General features: G+C 34.9%; 1 protein-coding gene across 1 annotated transcript; it reads right to left on the bottom strand.

Moving 5' to 3' along the window:
• Nucleotides 1-2,204: 2,204 nt before the first annotated feature.
• LOC129397680 (sulfotransferase 1 family member D1-like) lies at nucleotides 2,205-24,253 on the bottom strand. Its single transcript, XM_055112134.1, is given in 7 exon segments — nucleotides 2,205-2,314; nucleotides 4,604-4,783; nucleotides 8,050-8,145; nucleotides 11,114-11,240; nucleotides 20,192-20,290; nucleotides 21,104-21,228; nucleotides 24,106-24,253. Coding segments are annotated over 7 exon segments (885 nt in total).
• Nucleotides 24,254-24,558: the final 305 nt, after the last annotated feature.

Below are 24,558 nucleotides of genomic sequence, written 5' to 3'. Positions count from 1 at the left end.
AAAAATGCTTGTCAGTTTTATGATTTCAGAGAAATTTAATATTAACAATGAATAGGATAATAAGGACTTCCTAAAACATAACTCAAAAGTGAACTAAGGAGAGGGACTTTTGAAAATTTTGGAAATTGATGGTGAAAATAATGTAAATGTATTATTTTAAAATTCTAATATAAATGCATTTCCAAAAGCTGGAAAACAACATAGTTATTTAGCTCATTTAGAAATGTTCATGGACTTTCAGTAGGTTTTGATCTTCCTTGTTAGAAACAAAAAAAAAAAACGCAACATGAATGATATGTTGCATAAAGACAGAACAAAGATAGAAAGGTATTTACCATATTTCAGCAAAAACCTTTTCTGAAAAGGCAAAGAAGTTTTAGTAGGCATAGGAAAATTTGCAATTCTTTCATTTATGCCTTTTTTTCATTTTTATATTCACTGCAACAAAGTGCTGAAATAATTTGAATTTAGAACCATAATTCCAAATCAAGGTGTCAAACCAAAATTTTTTAAATTAATAAAGACATTTTAATCACATTTTTCTTATTCTAAAGTATAACAATTAAAATATTTTAGTGAGAATAAATGTACTTTTTATAGTTAATAAAATATATTCTAGATTATTTTTTTAATATTCTTTTTATTTTTATTTATGTGCATTCCACAATATGATTAATATATTCATACAACATACATATGTGTAATTTCCAAGAAATGAATGTGTGTATATTTTTGGAGAGTACTCAAAACTTTTTATTGCAATGGTGAATAATTCAGAAGATTTGGAGATTGCTAGATTACAGCAGTAAACAGTCCCATAGAAGATATGAGATCTGCTATTTTCATGTCAGGAAGGATTTTCAGCTGTCTTTTTAAATGTAGTCACATCTGAATTAGCTATAAATTAGAAGGTCTGATTAACCTGCAATGGCAGATATATGAGAACATAAAAGAGACAGGATACCTACTAAGGGTTTAGGGGAATAAGAGTGAGTACCTGAAACTCTTAACCCATTATGAAGAAAGGCCAGGTGCAGTGGCAAAATTATCATGCCTGTGAATAGCCACTGCACTCCAGCTTGGGCAACATAGTGAGACCTTGTCTCTTAAAAAAATAAAATAAAAAATCAAACTATTCTTTCTCCATGCTTTTACTGAATATTTTACATGTGTGCTTGGGTATTTATTACCCTCTCTGTCAGTTTACTTTCAGTAAAATTAGGAAAAATTAAAATATATATGTTAAAGACTTGAATGGATGTCAGTTGAACTAAAGCTATGTAAATTGTATAGCATAGTTTGCGGCACAATTTAAGTACTCAGTAAATGTCAGCTGCTAGTATTGTGGCTGTTTTGTAAGCTGTCATAATTATTTCTCTGTGCATATATTTTTATTTTGGTTTTTTTTTTTTGAGAGACTCATTTTTTTAAAGCAGTTTTAGGTTCACAGCAAAATTTAGCAGAAGGGACAAAGTTTCCCCACGTTGTCTTTTTGTCTCTCACCTGACTTAAAGTTCTTTGCATTCAGGGTTACTGCACAAGAGGTATTTAATACATTTTAATCACTTTAATATCATTATAACTAACTGATTTTTCTCTCTGGCAGTAGATAACACATTACTATGCAAACAATACTTCATTCAACACATTTTCCGATTACTTGTTTGGTGTTATTTTAGATCATTAACCTATAAAATATGACAGTAAAACACTATGAATAATAAACTATTCAAAATTTAATCTATAGTAAACCATTCTAGGGCAATAAATTTCAGTGAATTTCTTGTACAAAGATGTTGTCAAACTTATATTACGCTGGGATTACTCTCAGCATAGAACAGAGAGAAATTAAGCCTTTTTTTGTTCTGATCCATTAATCTTGAAAACTGGCCTAAATGTCTTCTTGGCAAGTCTAGCAATTCAGAATTAGATTTGAAAAATAGGGTAACTTTGTAGATTTTAAACTTCATTTTATACTTTCATTTGTAAGGCTAGCCAAAACAGAGTGGAAGGAAATTAAAATCATAGAGATACTATTGGGTTTTCCTATGTAGACTTTGTAATTTTTTTATTATCCCATTACAAACAATGTGGGTAAATAAGAAATACATCACTACTGAATTTTCCTTTACCAAATACAGGAAAGATTTTTTTCTTATAAATTAAGTGCTAACTAAAGGAGATTGAGAAAAAGCAGGTACTTCTTAGATTTCTGACCGAAACTGCAGTGTGGACTCTTTCATTTTTTTTTCATAATCTTCAAATTTCTCATACTGGGCTACAGTGAATTGATTCTTCCAGTCTCCTGAAACACCTAAAAAGAAATATAAAATAACACATTTGAGACTACTGTAAAATGTTTCTTCTGAAACAAGTTTTAATTTGAATTACTATACCCTTTATTTTTACCCCTTTAACTTTTGGACATCATATCGGTGCCATATCTCTCATTCTAAACTTCCACTCCCATACTTCTAGACCTTGTTAGTCTTCAGAAAATTCCCATGGATTTTTTCAGTATCCTGTGTAAATAAACAATCCCTTAAATAGCTTATAGAAATGTCACTGGGAAAAAAACACATCTCAAAATCTTGATTCTTTGGTTTCAAGAATTTTCTTAACAAAAGATATAAAGGACTTTTTAGTCCTTTTAAAATTATGTTTTCTGGCTGGGCGTGGTGGCTCACACCTGTAATCCCAGCACTTTGGGAGGCCGAGGCGGCAGATCACATGAGGCCAGGAGTTCGAGACCAGCCTGGTCAATATGGTGAAACCCCATCTCTAATAAAAATACAAAAATTAGCCAGGTGTGGTGGCTTGTGCCTAAATCCCAATTATTTGGGAGGCTGAGGAAGAAGAATCACTTGAACCCAAGAGTGGTGGCTGCAGTGAGTCAAGATCACACCACTGCACTCCAGTCTGGGGGGCAGAGCGAGACTCTGTTTCAAAAAAAATAAAAATAAAATAAATATATATATACACACACACACATATATAAATATATAAATGTATATAAATATATAAACATATGTATAAATACATATAAGCATATATATATATATATGTTTCCCCATGTCAAATGATAATTTATGAAAAAAAAGTTTTATGGTCAAGTAAGATTGGACATTGCTGGGTTAAATGCAATTAAACATTTTTTTTTTTTTACCACAGAATTTCCCAGTCTTCAAAATGTTATCCTTATCAAAAACCTTACAGGAAGGATATAGGACATAGCATTTACAATAAATATCTGATAAGAAAAATTAATGCCATTTTCATAGAATATATCACAGGGTAATGCAGAGATATAGTTGGAAGCCTGGTTGTAGGAAAAAAGAGGGAAAAATGTCTAAATATCTATGTCAATCTGGCTCAGGGTTTCTCAACTTTGGCATTTTACTTAATTGATTTAAATATTCACTGTTGAAAGTTGGAGCCAGACAATTCTTTGCTGGGGGAAGGGAGAACTGACTTGGGCATTGTAGGATGTTTAGCAGCTTTCCTAGCCTCTATGCAATGCCAACAGTCTCCTCCTAGTTGTGATAATCAAAAATGTCTACAGAAGTCGCCAAACATCTCCTGAAAGACAAAATTGTACCTGGCCGAGATCCAGATATTCCCAGCAATACTTACCCATGGCATACTTCCTAATTAAAATGAAAAAAAAAAATCTGAGACCTATGAAAACACATTATAATTACCATTACCCTTTATAGCCTATAGCCAAAACACCTGTCTCTCAAAAAATGTCTTAAATTTTTTTACTGCTAACAATTATTTACTCCCTTCTTTACCATAAGAAGATTTTACATCCCTGTTCACCATCATGTGTTGTGCAATTCCTCCTTGCCTCCTTAACTTAGCTTGGATTTCTAATATGCTTTGGCCAATGAACTTTGAATATATGTGACATACACCACATCTGAAAAGAAGTTTCAAAAGATATAAGTTTCATTGACTCTCTTGCTCTTTCTCTCTACCATGATATTGGGCATAATCCATATATGGGCTACAATTTCAGCCTGGGTTTCAGAAAGAGAAGATCCAGGAAGCTGAGCCCAGGAGAGCTCAGTGCAGTGGCCATAGGTGACTAGTATCCACCAACATGTTACTGAAATGAGAAATGAAATGTGTGGTTTTATGCCACTGAGATTCTTTAATGAGGAATGAATAATTTACCATAGTCATAGCAACAGATTCAAGGAGTGGACACTCTTTTATTAATTTAGTATGCCTAACATTATTTAAGCTAGCTACCTAACACAGTAAAATTTTTAAGGAATGTAGAGAGTATCTAGATGATTCAGACAAAGGGCATTCTTCTGACATAGAAATGGGTGCCAACACTCATGCTTATTGATACACATGCTTTTTAGTAAATATTTCTCATTAGAAGGCTTGTCTTACATGTTAGACTTCCTGAGAAAAAAGAATTTCTTTGCCGCGGATTATTTCCTCTAAAATTTTTTTGTTTTGTTTAGTTTTCCATTTTTCTCTCCCAAGTATACCAAATTTCTTTCCATTTCCTACAATATTGCTGTTATCTACTCTCTCCATGATCACAATAGCAAGCTGTACAGAAACCAGTATATGATGGCCTCACCCTTCCTTACGAAGGGAAACACATAATGGTCCATCTCATTCTTTCCCATAGTAGTATAATTTGTACAAGAGTTCTGCTTCATCACATCAAAAGAGCTGTGATGGAGGATTTTATCCACAATTGTTTCTGGCTTGTCTTTCTCCAGAAACTTTAACACCTTCTGAATTTCACACTTAGGATTATAAAGAAATTATAGAGAAAAATAATCATTTCAGGCAGATTTGGTCATGAAGCAGAGAATGCATTTACCAAGGTTCTACATATGACAAAGTAATAGATAAAATAATTTTAGATTTTTATGTGCATTTTAAATTTTGCTTTTCTAAGGACATATTCTATTCTTGATTATACCAAGCAAACCATCTGCTAAAAGAAATATTTAAACTGCAAAGAAAAAGATTACATTAATACTCAAACTTTCAAATTCAAAAATAGAATTCACCTTTAGAATAACCAATGGTAACAGAACACCCTGTTATTATCATTAGGTCTAATTTTTAAGATCTGTTAATCTACTTTATTAAGCAAATTTAACATCAAGAATTGATACCTATCTCAAGAATTCTCTTATAGTGGAAAGAAGATTCTCTTTCTACCTCTCATACCTACATAGATTATTTGATAGTATGAGTATATAAGATGGAAAGTAAAATAAAGTATTGTCCATTTTCTTTTTTTATATATATTTGAAATTTTATATTTGAAAATCTCTTTACCTTTTTTTATTATACTTTAAGTTCTAGGGTACATGTACACAACATGCAGGTTTGTTACATATGTATACATGTGCCATGTTGATGTGCTGTACCCATTAACTCGTCGTTTACATTAGGTATATCTCCTAATGCTATCCCTCCCCCCTCCCCCACATTTTCTTAATCCAGTCTATCATTGATGGACATTTGGGTTGGTTCCAAGTCTTTGCTATTGTGAATAGTGCCACAATAAACATACGTGTCCACGTGTCTTTATAGCAGCATGATTTATAATCCTTTGGGTATATACCCAGTAATGGGATGGCTAGGTCAAATGGTATTTCTAGTTCTAGATCCTTGAGGAATTGCCACACTGTCTTCCACAATGGTTGAACCAGTTTACAGGTGTTCCTATTTCTCCACATCCTCTCCAGCACCTGTTGTTTCCTGACTTTTTAATGATCGCCATTCTAACTGGTGTGACGATTTTCTAACCTAAAGAATGGCGGGGGAGATAAAGACAGCAAGGAATAAGAGATATTTGTTTGATGTATTTCTTAAGGTTTCCCTTCTCTGTGCTTCAGACTGGACATAAGAAGGCATATTAGATACAATGAAACATGACATTCTAGACAGAGTTTGTGCCCTGCTACCTGTCAGGTGGGTGTTCTTCTCAGTTTTTCAAATCAAACTGAGGCATAAAGCCATAACCTTAATTACCTAGCAAGATCAAGCAGAAAGACAACCTGAGATTTAGCTTTCCTGAGTGACTCATGTCAATTCAATGAAACAGAACCAGAGAGTTTCTATGAATGGCCCTAAAAAATCTGTTTCTTGTAGTCACAGAGCTGCAATTGTTGAAAATTAGACACAAACCTTAATTTGTAGAAGTTAAATTCACAGTTGTTCCAAGTCTAACATGTGAAAGTTAAATTTAAGAATGATGAAGGGTGGAATGCTCAAGCTCAGAATGTGAGTATTTGTTGATTTGATGACACAGAGAATCATAAACCCTTCAGTAATTATGAAGTTCTCTTCCAGCACATGTAGATTCCCTTCTCATATTTGAGGAGACTAAACTTCCTTTGCTTGAAGACCTTATAATGGCCCAACGTAGAAAAGTTTTCTTTCAATATAATTCTTACCCTCTTATAGACCCAAACACTTCTTGTTGCTTCTTTTTTTTTTTTTTTTTTTTGAGACGGAGTCTCTCTCTGCCTCCCAGGCTGGAGTGCAGTTGCGTGATCTCAGCTCACTGCAAGCTCCGCCTCCCGGGTTCACGCCATTCTCCTGCCTCAACCTCCGGAGTGGCTGGGACTACAGGCGCCCACCACCACGCCCGGCTAATTTTTTTAAAAATATTTTTGGTAGAGTCAGGGTTTCATCGTGTTAGCCAGGATGGTCTGGATCTCCTGACCTCCTGATCTGCCCACCTCGGCCTCCCAAAGTGCTGGGATTACAGACGTGAGCCACCGCGCCTGGCCTCTTGTTGCTTCTTGACCCATAAATAGAATAACATCTGATATGTCATAGTTTGGATATTTGTCTCTTCCGAATCTCATGTTGAAATGTAATCCCCAATGTTGAAGGTGGGGCCTGGTGGAAGGTGTTTGGGATCATGGGAACAGATGCCTCATGAATGGCTGGGTTCTGTCCTCACAATATTGAGTGTGTTCTCCAATGATCTAGTTGTTTAAAAGTGTGTGGTACCTCCCCACTCTCTCTCTTGCTCCCACTTTCATCATGTGACATGCTGGGTCTTCATCGTCTTCAGCCATAATTGTAAGCTTCCTAAGGCCCTCACTAGAGGCAGGTTGCCAGCACCATGCTTTCTGTACAGCCTGCAAAACCACGAGCTAATTAAACCTCTTTTCTTTATAAACCTCTTTTCTTTATAAATTACCCAGCCACAGGTATTTATCATGATGCAAAAACTGACTAATACAGTATCTCACTGTCATTCAGAGTGACAGGTACAAAGTAGTTTAAGGAGGATGCAGAAGATGATGAAAATTTGACTAAGGAAGCCGCCAGAGGCAGATATCTTAGCTGAGTCAGGTGGTTTCTCTTGAGATGTACAACAGATTTATCAAATTAGAGATAAATGAGAGTAACAGCTATCTTAAAGGAATTTAGAGAAATCTAAGGGACCAAGATGAGACTGAGTGAGGGCTGCTGAACCTTAAGCAAATTAAGGAAGGTAGACTACAATAACAGTTTTACCTGACACAGACTTCAGTTTTGAATGCAAGTATGACTCACAAAGTTCACATGACAAAGATCTTAAGAATAAAAAAAGGTTAAATGAAAATTAGTAAATAAATTTTTTCAGGTACACTCAGTGAGTTAAGGAAAGGTGGCATAAGAAGAGGTTGTAGAAATAGATGGGGATGAAAGAATGTCACTCTATGTGTGCTCTTAATTATTATTTTATATTTTATGTAGGGACCAAAGCCATTAAGAGATTTGAAGCATGGAGTGGCATGTTAGGATTTAGAATTTTAAAATATTATTCTTTATGGATGGATAATGCAAGATGAGGTTGTCCAAAGAAATTTAGATGTCTAAAGTAGAGTGGGAGGCAGTGGTGCTAGAAAGATGTGGATGCGTAAAACATCCATTTTCAAGCTACAATTGAAAGAATGGTAAGTTAGTCATATTTACAGACAGAGAGGAAACAAAAGTATTATGCAAAGAAGATGAATCTTTTCTTTCTTTCAAAAATAAATAATAAAATGCAGTTACTTCTTACCTCTTTCATGTCTTCATAAAATAGGTAAAGGATACGATAATCTTTCTTCTTTTCCCACCAGCCCTTCACATGGTCATACCAGGAACCAAAACACACTAAATTGAAAGATTTTTTTTTTTTTGCAAAATTACACTATACATAAAATAAATAATGGTTATATGTTATTCCAAATCATCATTATCAATGCTCACACACTGATTAGCTATTAGTTCAAGAAAGGGATAAGCATAAGAGAAGTATATGAGATAACCACTATTCTCAATGAATTTAAAATCTCCTTGGAAGGAACAAAATTCTTATATAATAAGATGAATTCTGTTCTCTCAAAATTCATATGTTGAAGTCCTAAATCCCAGTACCTCAGAATGTGACTGTAGTTGGAGATGGGTCTTTAAATAGATAATTAAGTGAAAATTAAGGCATTAGATGGGTCCTAATCCAATTGTTTCTACAGGATGAGAAAATTAGGACACAGACACTCACTAACCATTTGAAAATAGGGGGAAAAACAGTTATATACAAGCCAAAAAGAAAAGCCTCAGAAGAAACTAATCCTAATGAAATACTGATCTTGGACTTCTACCCTTCAGAGCTGTGAGAAAATACATTGCTATTGTTTAAAACATCAGATCCAGTCCAGTCTGTGGAAATTTGTTATGACAGCCTTATCAAAATAATATAGATTTTGATCCTGGGAAGTGGGGTACTTTTTTGTAATAAATACCTAAAATGTAGAAGGGGCTTCGGAATCAGATAATGAATAGAAGTTGAAGAGCTTTGAGTTACATATTAGAAAAAAAATCTTAGATTGCCTTGAAGAGATGGTTGGTAGAAATATAGATGCTATGAATGATTATGATAAGGGCTTATAAAACAAAAGAAGAATTTTATAAAGAAAACTTCTCTCATGATACAACTGTCATCATGAGCAGAATATTAGTAGGAATATGTTGAACAAAATACTTTAAAAGTTAAAGATACTCTGATGAGGTTTCAGACAAATGAGGAACATGTTATTGGAAATTGGAGGAAAGTCATTAATTGTTATAAAGTGGAAAATAAGTTGGCTAAATTGTGTTCTAGTGTTTTGTGGGAAGTGTAACTTGTAAGTAATAAACTTAGATATTTAGCTGAGGAGATTTCTAAACAAAATATTGGATGTTCAGCCTGGTTTCTCCTAACCGCAAGTCAAGAGAGACCAATTAAAGAAGAAAGCATTGGCTTCAGAGGAGGGTGGAGCAAGATGGTAGCATAGGACTCTTTGGTGATCATGCCCTTGCAGAAATATCAATTTGAACAACTCTTTACACACAAAAGTACCTCCATAAGAGCTAATAAAATCAGGTGAGAGACCACATTACCTAATTATAGCACAATAATAATAAAAGATACATTGACGAGAGTAGAAATAAAAGTTTTGCATTATCCGTGTCATTCCTTTTCCCCCTCCAGGCAACACAAAATGGAGAGAGATACAGTGTACTTGGGTGAAAGAGAAGCAAGTAAGTTAGGACTTTGTCTTGGATGCCACAGTAAAATAAAGCACTAGGTAGAACCCTACGGGCTCAGACTCCAGGCCAGTGCCTGCAGACTGAGCCTCTAGACCTGCCCCCACACCAGGTCGGAACCTGTATCCCCTGTGAGGTAGACTCAATCTTCAGTCTTTATCACCACCAGCCAACTACAGCAGCCTTGGGCTCTGGATAGCCCTTAGTGGCGGGCAGACCTCAGTGGCCATGGGGTTTTGGACATGCCTCAGTGCTGTGCTAGCCTTAGTGGCCGCAGAATTTTAGCCAAGCACCATGCCAGCCACAGTGGCCCCAGGCTTAGAGGTCGCCCATAGTGCTGCAACAATTGCAGCACCGTGGCCCCAGGCTTAGAGTTTGCCCCTAGTGCTGAAACAACTGTAGCACATGCTTCTTTTAGCCAAGCATGGTGCTTGGCTAAAATAATAACTGCAACACTAGGACTCACTAATGCTGCAACAACTGGTACTTAGGGTCCATGCCCGATGGCCCATCCAAAATCTCTGAACAGACTTAGTGTTAACAGGCATTCCCAAATAAAGACAGTGTGAAAAGACTATAGTAAGCACCTACCTGTTCAAATGTGTAGACATTGTTGCATGATATTGTTGCATGACAGCAAGGATCAAGAACAATCAGGAAAACATGATATCACCAAACAGACAAAATAATCTGTCAGTGACTGACCCTAAAGAAATGGACATATACGAATTGTCTTACAAAGACTTCAAAATAGCTCTTTTAAGAAAGTTCAAGGAATTCCATAAAATACAGAGAATGTAAAGAAATAAGGAAAATAATAAGCAACCAGAACAAGAAATTTGACAGAGAGATTGAAATCATAATGAAGAAATTATTAAGCCAAAAAAAAAAATAAAGAAAGAAAAGGATGTGGAGGAAAATGAGTGCATTTGAATCTAAAATAAAGAGTTGAACTTTGATAATAAAAATAAGGATCACATTCTATGGACAAAAAAATTAGTCCAAGGAATGGTATGAGTAAATCTATGAAAGATATTGATATGTATCTGCCTGAAAGATAAAGTTTATACAGAATATTAAATGAGAATTAAAGGTAGAGTTATTACTGTGGACGTGAATATGTTTCCCTGAGGAAGAGAATACAGAGATAGAAGAACAAACTCTTGAGAAAAAAAACCTTTAACTCATTTTATATAATAAAAATAAAGAAATGATAGATAAGAAAGAATTTTAAAATATGTATAAAATTTACTTGTGCAGTGTCATGGATAGCAAGAGGAAAATGCTTAAATAAATTGCCAATAGTCACTAATCGTGAATAAAATGATGAGATCAGGGACTGAAGTATCTGTCTGTCACTTATAACACAAAAGTCCTTTAAGGAAAGAGACAATAATATATTCTGCTTCCTCTGTAGTCTTCCTAATGCATTAGTAGAGTGCTGGGTACATAATTGGTTTATAATAAACACAAAACATATTTAAAATTTATATCTCTTTGCAAAAGAAGGCTTTTCATTACAGAGCTCCATGACTAAATGATGAACAGGACTCACACTTTCCAGTCATGAATTTATCCAGGAACTCCTCCCAAGTTCCAGGATCTGGGTGCATTTTTGCCATCTGGTGGAAATAATAATAAGACACAGCCACATCTTTGGCATTCCGTGCCACGTAGATCATCTGTGGAGAGATTTGAAAAAGCAGGACTTTGTTTCTATTGTCTAATAGTTTTTAAGCTTTTCCTGACTTTAACAGAATGCTTGTTTTCTATTTCCTGATTTTGGCATTTATATCTATATCCTGATGTAGGATACTCAACAATTGTATGTTGTTTTAACATGAAGAGTTCTCATCTCTCACATGCCTACTTTTTCTTTATCTCTCAAAAAGAAAAGAAAAGAACATCTCTCTATCTTGTTTTTGTTTTTTGTTGTTGTTGTTGATGTTTTAAGTGGGAGGTCTCTTTATAATGCACAAGCTGATCTCAAACTCCTGGGCTTGAGCAATCCTCCTACCTATGCCTACGCCTCACCATAGCAGGATTACAGGCATGTGTCACCACCCCAGCAAGAGCATCTCTTGAAACATGGGAAATCAAATCTAAGAATTATAATAAGTATTAAGTTAATAAAAACTTAGTTAATATTATGCTTAAATTCAGAATATTTTTCTGCATCATTTATTAAAACTACTAATAAAAAGGATAAGTGATTTTTTAAAAGATGAAAAAATGCCCAATATTTCATTGAAAATAAATTATTACTTGGATAAACTCAGAGTCACAAAAGATTAAAACTTCTTTATTCTACCCATGATCGTGGTTACATAACAATCATTGGTACTTGCAATTACTGGTTTGAGATTGTAATTTAATTTACATATGTTGCCTCAAGTCTTCTTGAAGGCAAAAATGATATTGTTATGTCTCATTGGTAATTAGGTTCGGTTCTCAGGCAAAAATCTATTAAACCTACTTCTCACTTGAAGCATACCTAATAATACTGAGGACTCAGCCACCCATGAAATAAATATATTCCTAAGGGAGTGTGCATTCAGGAAGAAGCCATCTTCCATCTAACATCTTCCATCTAACATCTTCCATCTAACTTCCTTCATCCCCAAGTGATGGGCAAAGAAAATAGGAAACTTTATATTCCCAAGTTACTGTTAATAGTTCTCATAGTCTGAGACAAGGATTTGGATTAAAAGGGAGTGGCTGAAAAAGGGTTTTTCAACAGCTTCAATATATAGCTCTAAGAGCTGAGACTGTTGCTGGCATAACTTCTTGAGAAAATAGTAAACCTACAAACATTTCCAGTTACTTCTTATTTCAATTCCAAGAGACTATGATAATAAGCCAACTGTTTACCTATCATCCTCACCTGTAACTTTCTTAGTAGGAACTGTTTCTGCTAGCCTCAGTGTAAAAAGAAGACTATTCAAAGTTATCCTCCAGTGCTTGCTCAGGCACCGTGGCTCATACCTGTAATCCCAGCACTTTGGGAGGCCAAGGCAGGAAGACAACTTGACGCCAGGAGGTGCAGACCAGTCTGGCCAACGTAGTATGACATTGTCTCTTCAAATAAAATAAATTAGCCAGGCATGGTGTGGGACACCTGTAGTCCCAGCTACTCCGGGGGGTGAGGCTGGATGATCATTTGAGCCCAGGAGTTGAGGCTGCAGTGAATATGATCATGCCACAGCATTCCAGCCTGAGTGATAGACAAAGCAAGACCCCATTTCTTAAAAGAAAAAAAAAATTAAGATATCTTTCAGCTTTCCTAAAAGCAAGCCATGGGTTCCTGGGGCTTCTATAGATTTTTAATACTGGAATTAAGATAATAAATTACATGTCTACTCCCTTATCTCTCTTGTTTTTAATTGGACTTCGAAAGGAAAAAAGAAAGTCACACATAATCACAAGTATAAAAACTTTTTGTATAATAATGATGAAAATATCAGGTTTTCAAATGAAAAAGAACAGCTATTTTCCTCTTTCTATTAAAGGTGCTGGGGTAAAGATGTACTCTAAACATCTCTGTCAAATGTAGGGACTTAGTGATTGTCTACTTCCCATATTCATTTTCACCACTTTACATTTTACACATTGTACTTAACCATTTGTAGATCTCTAACATATCTCTTGCTGTTTCACATCTCTTAACCTATGCATACACAGTTTTCTCTCCGTGAAATGTCCTGTATATGTGAAAATGTCCCTACTCTTTCTTCAGGATGCTGACCAATTTTTTTTCTCTATGAGACTTCTTTGCCAAATAGAATCTTTTTTACATAATGTTTTAGAATATTTTCTAATACATTAAGCAATGGTAGATAAGAAAGAATGTATCTTATTGATAGGTAATTATTTTTCAAATATATCTTACTGATAGGAATTATTTTTCTTACTGATAGGTAATTATTTTTCTTACCGATAGTTATTTTATCTTACTGATAGGTAATTATTCTTCAAATAGATCTGTTTTTTTCATACTACTTAAGGTATTCCACAGGACTGCATGCTAAACAGGACAAAGATCACAGACTTTTTTAACCATTGCCCAGTAGAGTACACGGAAGTGACTGGCATGCAGAAGAAGCTTGATGGTATTTGTAGAAATTAAATAAAATTCAATTAGATGGCAGATAATGTATTATTTATGTTTGTATTTATAATATCAGTCACAATATTTGGTAGATACACAGTAACATTTCCATATATGATTACTGATTAAATGCTTATTGACTGCTTTTGCTTATAAAAACTGAAACAGACAGAGTTGAAAGGAGAAATAAAGAATTTATAGTCAAATTTCAATACACTTCTCCAAGCAACTGATAAAATATTACTGAGAAAGTGGGCCGGCCATGGAGTGGCTCATGTCCATAATCCCGGCATTTTGGGAGATGGAGTCAGAAGGATTGCTTGAGGCCAGGGGTTCAATACCAACCTGGGCAACACGGTAAAACCCCATCTCTACATAAAATTTTTAAAAAAATTATCCAGATGTGGTGGCACATGACTGTGGTTCCGGCTACTCAGGAGGCTGAGGCTGAAGGATCACAGGAGCCCAGGAGTTTGAGGCTGCAGTGAGCTATGCTTATATTACTATACTCCAGTCTGGGTGACAGAGTGATATTTTATCTCTAAAAGAAAATTAAAAAATACATGAAGAGTGAGAAAGGTGACATCTGGACAGATTTTACAAATATTAAAGGAATATTGCAAACAATTTTAATTACAAAAATTTGACAATTTAAACAAAATAGATCAATTTTTTTGAAAGACACAAAATACCAAACATTAAGTCAGGAAAGGAACATAAGCAGAATGCTCCTATTTCTGTTAACTACAGTGACTTCGTAGAAAAACAAACAAACAAACAAACAAAAAGCCTTTCAGACAAAGAAAATTTCAGGTTCAGCTGGCTTCAATGGTACAAATTATTTAAGACTAAAATGACAATGATTTAACCAAACACTTCTGAAAAATTGAAGAAGAGCAAATACTTAAATATTTTCCAACTCCTGAGGCCAGAACTACCCTAATATCAAAGCCATTGCAGCCAATGACAAAGACATCACAGAAAAATAGAACTATGGATCAATATCATTCATGATCAAAGGTGCATTTTTAAACTAGATAACAAAATCAAAGAATATATTAAAATATAATAATACACATAACTAAAAACAAGGTATGCAAAGTCATTTTAACATTTGGAAATCAACCGATGAAATTTATCATATTAATTGACTAAAATAATGGAAAGTCATATGATAGATCTTAATGGAGAAAAAGCATTAGACAAAATTCAACATATACAAGGTTGTTTTAACATTGAAAAATCCGACTGAGTGCGGTGGTTCATGCCTGTAATCCCAGCACTTTGGGAGGCAGAGGCGGATGGATGACCTGAGGTTAGGAGTTTGAGACCAGCCTGACCAATATGGTGAAACCCTGTCTCCATTAAAAAATACAAAAGTTAGCCAGACATGGTTGCATGCACCTGTATTCCCAGCTACTCGGGAGGCTGCCTGGAGTGCAGCCTGGACTCCAGAGCGAGACTCCATCTCAAAAAAAAAAAAAATCAGTAATTCATCATATTAAAAGAAAAAAATGACAGTAAACTGTATGATGGATCTTAATGGACACCAAGAAAGTATTAGACTGAATCCAGGATGCATGCCTAATAAAAACCTTGGAAAGGAATTTCCTCAGCCAAATAAAAGTATCTACAAAAATAAAACAGGTAATACCATCATACTTAACAGTGAAATATTGCATGCACTTTTCATAAAATCAAGAGTAAGACAAGATGTCTGCCCTCACTACTCCTATTTGACATTATAGTAGACATTGTATCCAGTTTATTAAGGCAAGAAAAAGAGGGAAATGTACCCGGATTAGGCAAAAGGAATTTGCTGACAGCAGGAGCATATATATACAAAATTAAATTGAATTTATTAAAAAGCCATTAGATTTATTAAATAAGTTTAGCAAGATTTTAGAAGAAAATATCAAATTGTAAATATTACTTTTATGTCTATATATTATTGTGAAATTGAACTAAGCTTCAACTAAAGCTACCTCCATGCATAGCAAACAGTAACCTCACTTAATGCATAAACACCCTGCAACCTAACCTTAGTGTATACTCTCCTAACAAGTTGCTGAATTTCAACCAGTCATAGCAACGAAATGTCAGCCAATCATAGACTGAAAGCTGCAAACTATGACCAAATAAGGCAACTGCCAAACTGCAGCCTATTAAGCTGTTTCTGTATCCCTTTTCCATTGGTTTGGTTATAAATATTGTCTGCCCATTTTGTGGGATATAGCCTCTGAACCACTTTTGATCCCGAATTCTATCTGGTTGATAAAATTTGTTCTGCTCAATTAAAATCTGTTAAATTTAACTTGTCTCAGATTTTTTCTTTTACACTAGCAGAAAACATTTGGAAAATAACACATGGACTTGTGCATGTGTACAAGGGAGAAAGAGTGAGACACAGAATTACTATTTTGTTAGAAATTTTTAAAAAGACTGTCACTCCTTATTAAGTACAGATATTTAGCTCTAAAGGTAATAACTAAAACAATAAAGCCTCTAGACGTAAACAGAAGGGAGAATATCTCATGATTTGGGGTAGGCATTTTTAAAAACAAATAAAAAGCCCTAACCATAAAGGAAAAACCATATATATCGATCACAAAAAGAAAAGTGAAAATACAAAAATAAAACAGTAAGTTAAGATATAAGAAATATAATCATCTCATCAAAGAATTTGCATCCAGAATATATAGAGAACTTCTCACATCCAGAATATATAGAGAACTTCTCACTTAATAATAAAGAGAAGGTACCCCCTACAGGAAAAGAGGCAAAAGATTTAAATAGGTATCTCAAAAAAGACATCTGGATGGTCAATAAGCCATGTAAAGGGGCTTCATCTAATAAGTCATTAGGGAAATACAAAGTAAAGCAACAGTGCAATGCCACCAGACATTTACTAGTATGGCTAAAATTAAATATTATAGCTATATTCTGTGTTGGCCAGGATGTGGCATAACTTCAAATGTTATACAATGCTGATCAAAGTGAAACCTGGTGCATATGTTTTGAAAAGCATTTGGAAATATCTCCTAATTTGGATAAATGCATAACTTAAGATCCAGCAGTTTTATCCCAAGATATATATATAACCAAGAGAAATCTGTGAGTATATGTGAAATAAAAGACTTGTATAAAAATGAGAATAGCAACACTGTTTTAATTACTGAAAACTAGCAACAATCCAACTTCACATCAATAGTACCATGATGATATGGTTTGGCTGTGTCCTCACCCGAATCTCATCTTGAATTGTAGCTCCCATAATGCCCCTGTGTTGTGGGAGAGACCCTGTGGGAGGTAATTGAATTATGGAAGTGGGTCTTTCCCATGCTGTTCTCATGGTAGTGAATAAGTCTCACAAGATCTGATGGTTTTATAAATGGGAGTTTCCCTACACAAGCGCTCTCATTCTCTCTTGTCTGCTGCCATATAAGATGTGTCTTTAACCTTCTGACATGATCGTGAGGCCTCTCCAGTCACATGGCATTGTGAGTCCATTAAACCTCTTTTTCCTTATAAATTACCCAGTCCTGGATATGTCTTTATGAGCAGTGAGAAAACAGATTAATACAGTAAATTGGTACCAGTAGAGTGGGGTGCTGCTATAAAGATACCCAAAAATGTGGAGGTGACTTTGGAACTGGGTAAGAGGGAGAAATTGGAAAAGTTTGGAGGGCCCAGAAGAAGACAGGAAAATGGGTGAAAGTTTAGAACTTCCTAGAGACTTGTTGAATGGCATTGACAAAAATGCTGACAATGATATACACAATGAAATCCAGGCTAAAGTGGTCTCAGATGGAGATGAGAAACTTATTGGGAGCTGGAGTAAAGGTGACATGTCCTACATTTTAGCAAATAGACTGCTGGCATTTTTCCCCTGCCCTAGAAATTTGTAACTTTGAACTTCAGAAAGATGACTTAGGGTATCTGGGGGAAGTAATTTCTAAGCAGTAAAGCATCAAGAAGTGACTTGGATGCTGTTAAAAGCATTTAGTTTCAAAAGCAAACACAGCATAAAAGTTTGAAAAATTTGCAGCCTGATGATGCAGTAGAAAAAAGAAAAACACATTTTCTAAGGAGAAATTCAAGCCAGATGCAGAAATTTGCATAAGTAATGAGGAGCCAAATGTTAATCACCAAGACAATGGGAAAAATGTCTCCAGAGCATGTCAGAGACTTTTGTGGAAGTCCCTTCCATCACAGGCCCAGATGCATAGGAGGAAAAAATGGTTTCATGGGCCAGGCCAGGCCCCCTACTGTTTGCAGGCTAGGGACTTGGTGCCCTGCATCCTAGCTGCTCTAGCCATAGCTAAAAAGGGTCAAGGTACAGCTTGGGCTGTAGCTTCAGTGAGTGCAAGCCCCAAGCTTTGGCAGCCTCCATGTGGTATTGAGCCTGTGGATGCACAAAAGTCAAGAATTGAGTTTTGGAAACCTTCACCTGGGTTTCAGAGGATGTATGGAAATGCTTGGGTGGGTCCAGAAATAAGTTTGCTGCAGGGGAAGGTCCCTCATGGAGAACCTCTGCTAGGGCAGTGAGGAAAGGAAATGTGGGGTGGAAGCCCCCACACTGAGTCCCCACTGGGGCACTACCTAATGGATCTGTGAGAACAGGGCCACCATCCTCCAGATGCCAGAATGATAGATCCACAGACAGATTGCACCTTGTACCTGTAAAAGCCACAGAAACTCCCTAGCCAGACTATGAAAGCAGCTGAGAGGGAGGCTCTATCCTGCAAACCCAGAGACAGAGCTGCCCAAGACCATGGGAACCCACCTCTTGCATCACTGTGACCTGGATGTGTGACATGGAGTTAAAGGAGATAATTTTGAAGCTTTAAGATTTGACTGCCCCACTGAATTTTGTACTTGAATGGGGCCTGTAGCCTATTTGTTTAGTCAATTTCTCCCATTTGGGACGGCTGTATTTACCCAATGCCTGTACCCCCATTGTATGTAAGAAGTAACTAACTTGCTTTTGATTTTACAGGCTCATAGGTGAAAGGGCCTTTCCTTGTCTCAGATCAGACTTTGGACTGTGGACCTTTAAGTAAATGCTGAAATGAGTTAAGACTTTGGGGAACTGTTAGGAAGGCATAATCAGTTTTGAAATGTGAGGACATGAGATTTGGGAGAGGCTGGGGCAGAATGATGTGATTTGGCTCTGGGGAGAGTGTCCCCATCCAAAGCTCATCTTGAATTGTAGCTCCCATAATTCTCACATGCTATGGGAGGGACCTAGTTGGGGGTAATTGAATCATGGGGGCATGTCTTTCTCATGCTGTTTTCATGATAGTGACTAAATCTCACAAGATCTGATGGTTTTATAAAGGGGAGAGTCCCTACACAAGCTCTCTCATTCTCTCTTGTCTACCACCATGTAAGACGTGTCTTTTACCTTCCACAATAATTGTGAGGCATCCCCAGCCACATGGAACTGTGAGTCCATTAAACCTCTTTTTCTTTGTAAATTACCCAGTCTCTAGTATGTCTTTATGAGCAGCATGAAAACAGACTAATACACATGGATAAGTAACTTGTGGAATATTCACATACATATAATGGAATGGTTTCAGTCAATCATAGGTTTTCAAATGTTAGAATGAATCAATTTCACATGGGGGCCCTGTTAAAACTCAGATTTCTGAGTCCCATCTCCATAATATTTGATTCAGTAGGTCTGAATGGGGAACAAGATTTTGCATATCTAACTAGCAGCTTTTTGCTCCCATCTTGGGATCCAACAGGCTTCATCAAAGGAAACAAAACAAAAATAAAATAGCAAGCACAACAGTGATAGATCTCACAAATATTATGTTGAATGGAAGAAGTCAAATATTCAAGAGTATATACTCTACAATTACAGACAAAAAAAGGCAAAGTAATGCATGAAAACATTCAGGATAGTGGTTATCTTTGAAGATAAGGGTTACTGACTAGAAGTATGCAGGAACAAAGCTTTTGGGGTGCTAGCAATGTTCTATATTTTTTATCTGGGTGCTGATTTCATGGGTACACTCACTTTGTTAAAATACATCAAGCTGCATACATAGGATTTATGGACTTTTCTATCTAAATACTACACTTGAATTAAAATATTTATTTTAAAAAGTTTAAAATAAATTTTTAAATATAAAATCTTATATTATTTGTAGCCTGTACCCAATTATAAATGCATATTTGTAAACTACAATTATGCTAAATAATGAAGAAGCAGTTCAGGAGTTATTTGAATATCCATTGTTTAAAAGCAACTGACAATGAGTCAAAGGATTTAGAGAATGACAGGCATGTTGAGAAAAGTTGATAGGTTCTCAGTGCTTGGGCATTGAGTGTAACCCCTAGCTACAACATTGGTGTCCACTGGTGTTACTTTGATCTGTGGGATATAGGAGCCACATTATTATTTTGCAATTACTTATCTAGAGGTTGCAACCCCTCACCTTGTGTTTCTGCATAATTGGTAAAAAAAATTTACAACACAAATAAGAATTATATCTCTTTAAGATTTGCTACCTTACAGTTATTCTTCCAAAATGAAGAAGGGAGAAGTTGAACAGGCAGGTGTGTTTTCACTAATCGAGGAGACTGCATGTTTTTCAACTGCTCAACACCTACAATCACAAAAAGTTAACAAACTACCATGTAAACATAGAATTATAAATATGATTTACAATATAATCTAAGATTTTCTAAACCCCACTATATGGCTTAAAATGGCTATATGACTTCATATACTCTTAAAATCTACACTGAGATTAAAAAATGATAAACTCTGAGAAGACTCTTTTATGCCTATGAGCAACATAAGACTATTATCTTCATAAGTGGCTATAAAATCCTCAGATAGAACACCTTGATGAGGCAGAAAGAGCTACAGGTCAAGAGTTGTAATGTCTAGAATTTTTATTTGTATTCTTCTGTTTATCATTTATGATATGAGAAAATTGCACTAGAGGATTTCAAAATCCCTTTCCAGCTCTCCCATATTTGAATTATAAGATTGAACTAGGCCATGAAGCTTATGGCTATTTTTTAAATTTAATAATGCAAGATCATATATCCATATCTCTTTTCCTTGAGTTTGTAAATATGAGATAACTTGTAGTATACATGATTCTATATTGAATCAAATATTGAAGTTTGTCTGTATAATGATTACCTAATAATTAAACATTGAAAACTTCCATCTATCTTTGAAAGAAAACATGCTACATACATTAAAATCTTCTCTTATGCAGATATTACCCTTGGATGGAGGAAGAATATAATATGATTATTGGCACAGTCAGATTCTGACTCCTCTATTACAGATGCTTAAGATTCAATTGTCCAAGCTTGTCATTTTCTGTCATGACTCCTCCAGATATCTTTTTAAAAAAGGGGGAATTTACTCTTATAGTGAAAAGAGACATTTAAAAAAATATAATTTGTGAGTCCAGGAATTATAAGTTCCATGAAAGTCACTCGCTTGTATATTGCATCCCGTTTACATTTCTCTGCATCCCCATTGTTAAAGATCAAATCCAATATTTCACTGATCCAGGTCATCCCTAAGGAAAGAAAATATTAACAAAACTTTAAACTTTTCTGTCGAAAAGAGTATAAGATAATCAGTGGCTGTAGAGAAGTTGTGTAACAATATCTAAAACAAAAATGTATTCTTTATTTCCACTCCCTTTCTTCTCCCCTTTCCTAGGAACCATCCTTATCTATCTTTTGTTTTTGTTTTTTGACATAGGGTCTCACTCTGTTGCCCAGGCTGGAGTGCAGTGGCAGAATCATGGCTCACTGTAGCCTCAGCCTCCTGGACTCAAGCAATTCTCCCATCTCAGCTTTCTGAGTAGTTGGGACTAAGTTGTGCACCATCACTCCCAGGTAAACTTTTTAATTTTTTGTAGGAAAGGGGCCTCACTGTGTTGTCCAGGCTCTTATTTATCTTGAACATACATATAATTTTTGTGTGTGTGTAAAATGTGATTAAAATATCATACAAATAAGACCCAAAAAGGAGGTAAAACAGGAAGTATTAAACAGACAGGTTGTGAGTAATGATAATGTACTCTCCGGGGTAAAATGGGTGGAGGAAGTGGCCAACTTCAATGTCTATCAGTTTGTAAATTTCCTATTAATATCAAAAAGTTTATTAGAATTGAATTGCATTTCAGGTAAAAATGTTCTAGATTTGGTGAAAGGGTAAAGAAGGAAAAGAAAAAAACTTGGCAATTTTCCATGCAGTGACCAGTGTGCCACTCACAAAAAAAAGACAATAGATTCTGATTGAGTAGAGTGGATCAAGATACTCTGACCATTATGATATTGTGTCTCACCAGTTATTTGAGAAATGTATCTAAATCATATGTGCCTGTGGTATACTTAATTGTACATTCAACAGTAAGGTTATTGAGGCACTGCTAAAAAAAAAAGAAATATAAGATATAGGAAATAAGTATCTCCTTAACTGTTCCCATTTTCTTCCTCTTTACCAAAGGTATAATGATAAATTAAATAATAGGAGGCAGTAACAAAAATATTAAGTTAATTAGTTAATCATTTGATTAAGCCATGCACATGACAACATTTTTAAATAATGATCTATATGCAGATACACATTTGGATTGCACCCAGATACTACAGCACATTAGGCCCCCTTTTTGGTCTTTTCTTGTGGTCAACTCTTCCTCCTTCTTGTCTCCAAATCATGAGTACCTGTACTAGGCAATCTCCCCAATCCTATCACAGACAGATTTAGTACTAAAAAACAGATGAGCCAAATCAGTACCAACATTGAACATTTTGCTGCTTCATCTGGTTTAGGCTTAAGCAATGATTCATGAGTTAAAAGAGAGAGAAGGAGAGAGACCTAAATTTCAAAGTACAATGTAACTCATTTTATCTCTTATTGGGGAAAGTTTTAAATTGCGGCCCTTGAAGTCTGATTGAAAGAAATACCAATTTAGCTATTTTGTATGCTTTGTAATGAAAAAGTTTGTGGACTTTGTAGAGAAAAAAATAGCACATGGTTTAGCTCATCTAAGGAGATAGTTAACTTGTACCTTTTGTAACAATATTAATAAGGCACTAATATATTAATAATTTTAAAACTTTAAGACATGTTCACACCCATGTGTAAAGGAAAAAATGACAAAAACCTACGAAAAAGAATGTTAAACTATGTGTATACTTCTCTGCAGAGTTCACAGAGAAAAATAAAATAAAAATAAAAAATAAACTATGTGTAGCCATTTAGCTTTTACTATACTAGAAAAAGTTTAGCTTCAGTGAGTATCTTGTAGATGAACTATTTGTATAATGGTACCTTTCAAAGATTATCTTAATGGTTTTCTTCTTTTGAATATATCCAAAAATAGCAAAAACAAAAGGACATGTACATTCTCAGTAACTGACTTCCCTTCTCTAAACACTTATTTCAACAATGAAATGAAATGCAGTTTTAGTCTTAAACAATTTGGGTTTGGTGAACTACTCAGAAGGCAAGGTAAGTAGTAAGAAAATAAAGATGCTTTGTCAAAACAAGTTTGTTTTTTACATGTACCAAAATCTGTATTGTGCATTGTTTACTTCCTAGAAGAAGCTCTTTGTTCTCATACAGGTTCATAATTTTGGCAGATTAACATCCCTCAAATTCAGGACTTTCCTCCTGAGACTTGTTACACATTACTTTAAAATAATTTTGATATTTTTAATAATTTTGATATACATAATATAAAATAATCAGTACACAATATGTTTATTTGAAATGTATTTCTTTAAGAAATTAAATAGGAATATAAAGGAAAGTTGCCTTTAGGGGGTTTGGTAATTATGGAACAGTTGATTAATTGTGAACTAAATTAATTTAACTGAACAAAAGGCTAGAAAGAGCCTCATCTGTGATATATCTCTGTACAACTATCACTGGGTAAATCAGAAGATTCTGTCATAGCAGATATGGAGAAATAAAAATTGTTGATTCTTAATAAGTCATCTTAAGTTTTTCTGAGATTGTATACTGAAATCAGCAGTTGTTTAAATATATAAACAAAATATTTAAATATCAAAATGTATAGAATATGTATATTCCAATATATCTGATATGTGTGTGTATATAATGGAATATACATATTCTAATGTATCCAAAACATATATATATACACTTTTAATAATTTCTATTTGAATTTAAAAAGAAAAACAAGAAAACAACATTAATTTTTCTCTCAGATATATTCTCTATTCAATTGGTAGCCTTTCAGAATAGGAAGTAAATTAGTCTAACTTAAGATGACACTCTCACAGCAACCACCACAGGGTTTCCTCAAAAAATGTTTAATAATTTCAAGTTAGACCTGACTAATAATCTGTAGATCAGTGGGTTTACACATATGGATCACTATCAAATCATTGAGTACAAACAAATGAAAATGTCTTACCAGATTTGGGATAGGTAGAGATCAGAGTATCATCTGGTCAGGCCTCAAACAATTCAACTTGAAACCACTCTTCAGCAATGCTCTAGAAAAGGGGAATCCCCTGAATATCCACTAACTTCCTTCTGAAGACACGCTGCTCATTGTCCATTTTGAGGAAACTAGATTTTGACCAAAGTGTAGTATCAATCAAATCAAACAATAGGTTAACATATTAGTGGTATTATCATTACTCTAGCTCCAGCAGCATTAGATTTTAATACTATGGATTTTGTACTGTTCATTTATTACATAAGGCTAGCACTTTTTATTGGCAAAATTACTTTTATAGCATTTCCTCAGGCAAAATTTTCTGAGATACATAATAAATTTACTGAACTTTGGAGTCAGGTGAAAAGTGCCTTAATTGCAGTGCCATTGTGTCAGGCAGGTATTGCTAACACAGGCCTCCATAAC

Source organism: Pan paniscus, chromosome 3 (assembly GCF_029289425.2).
Source record: "Pan paniscus chromosome 3, NHGRI_mPanPan1-v2.0_pri, whole genome shotgun sequence".
Lineage (NCBI taxonomy): Eukaryota > Metazoa > Chordata > Mammalia > Primates > Hominidae > Pan > Pan paniscus.
The sequence above is the reverse complement of the archived record's forward strand: the minus strand, read 5'-3'. Positions and strand labels throughout refer to the sequence as shown.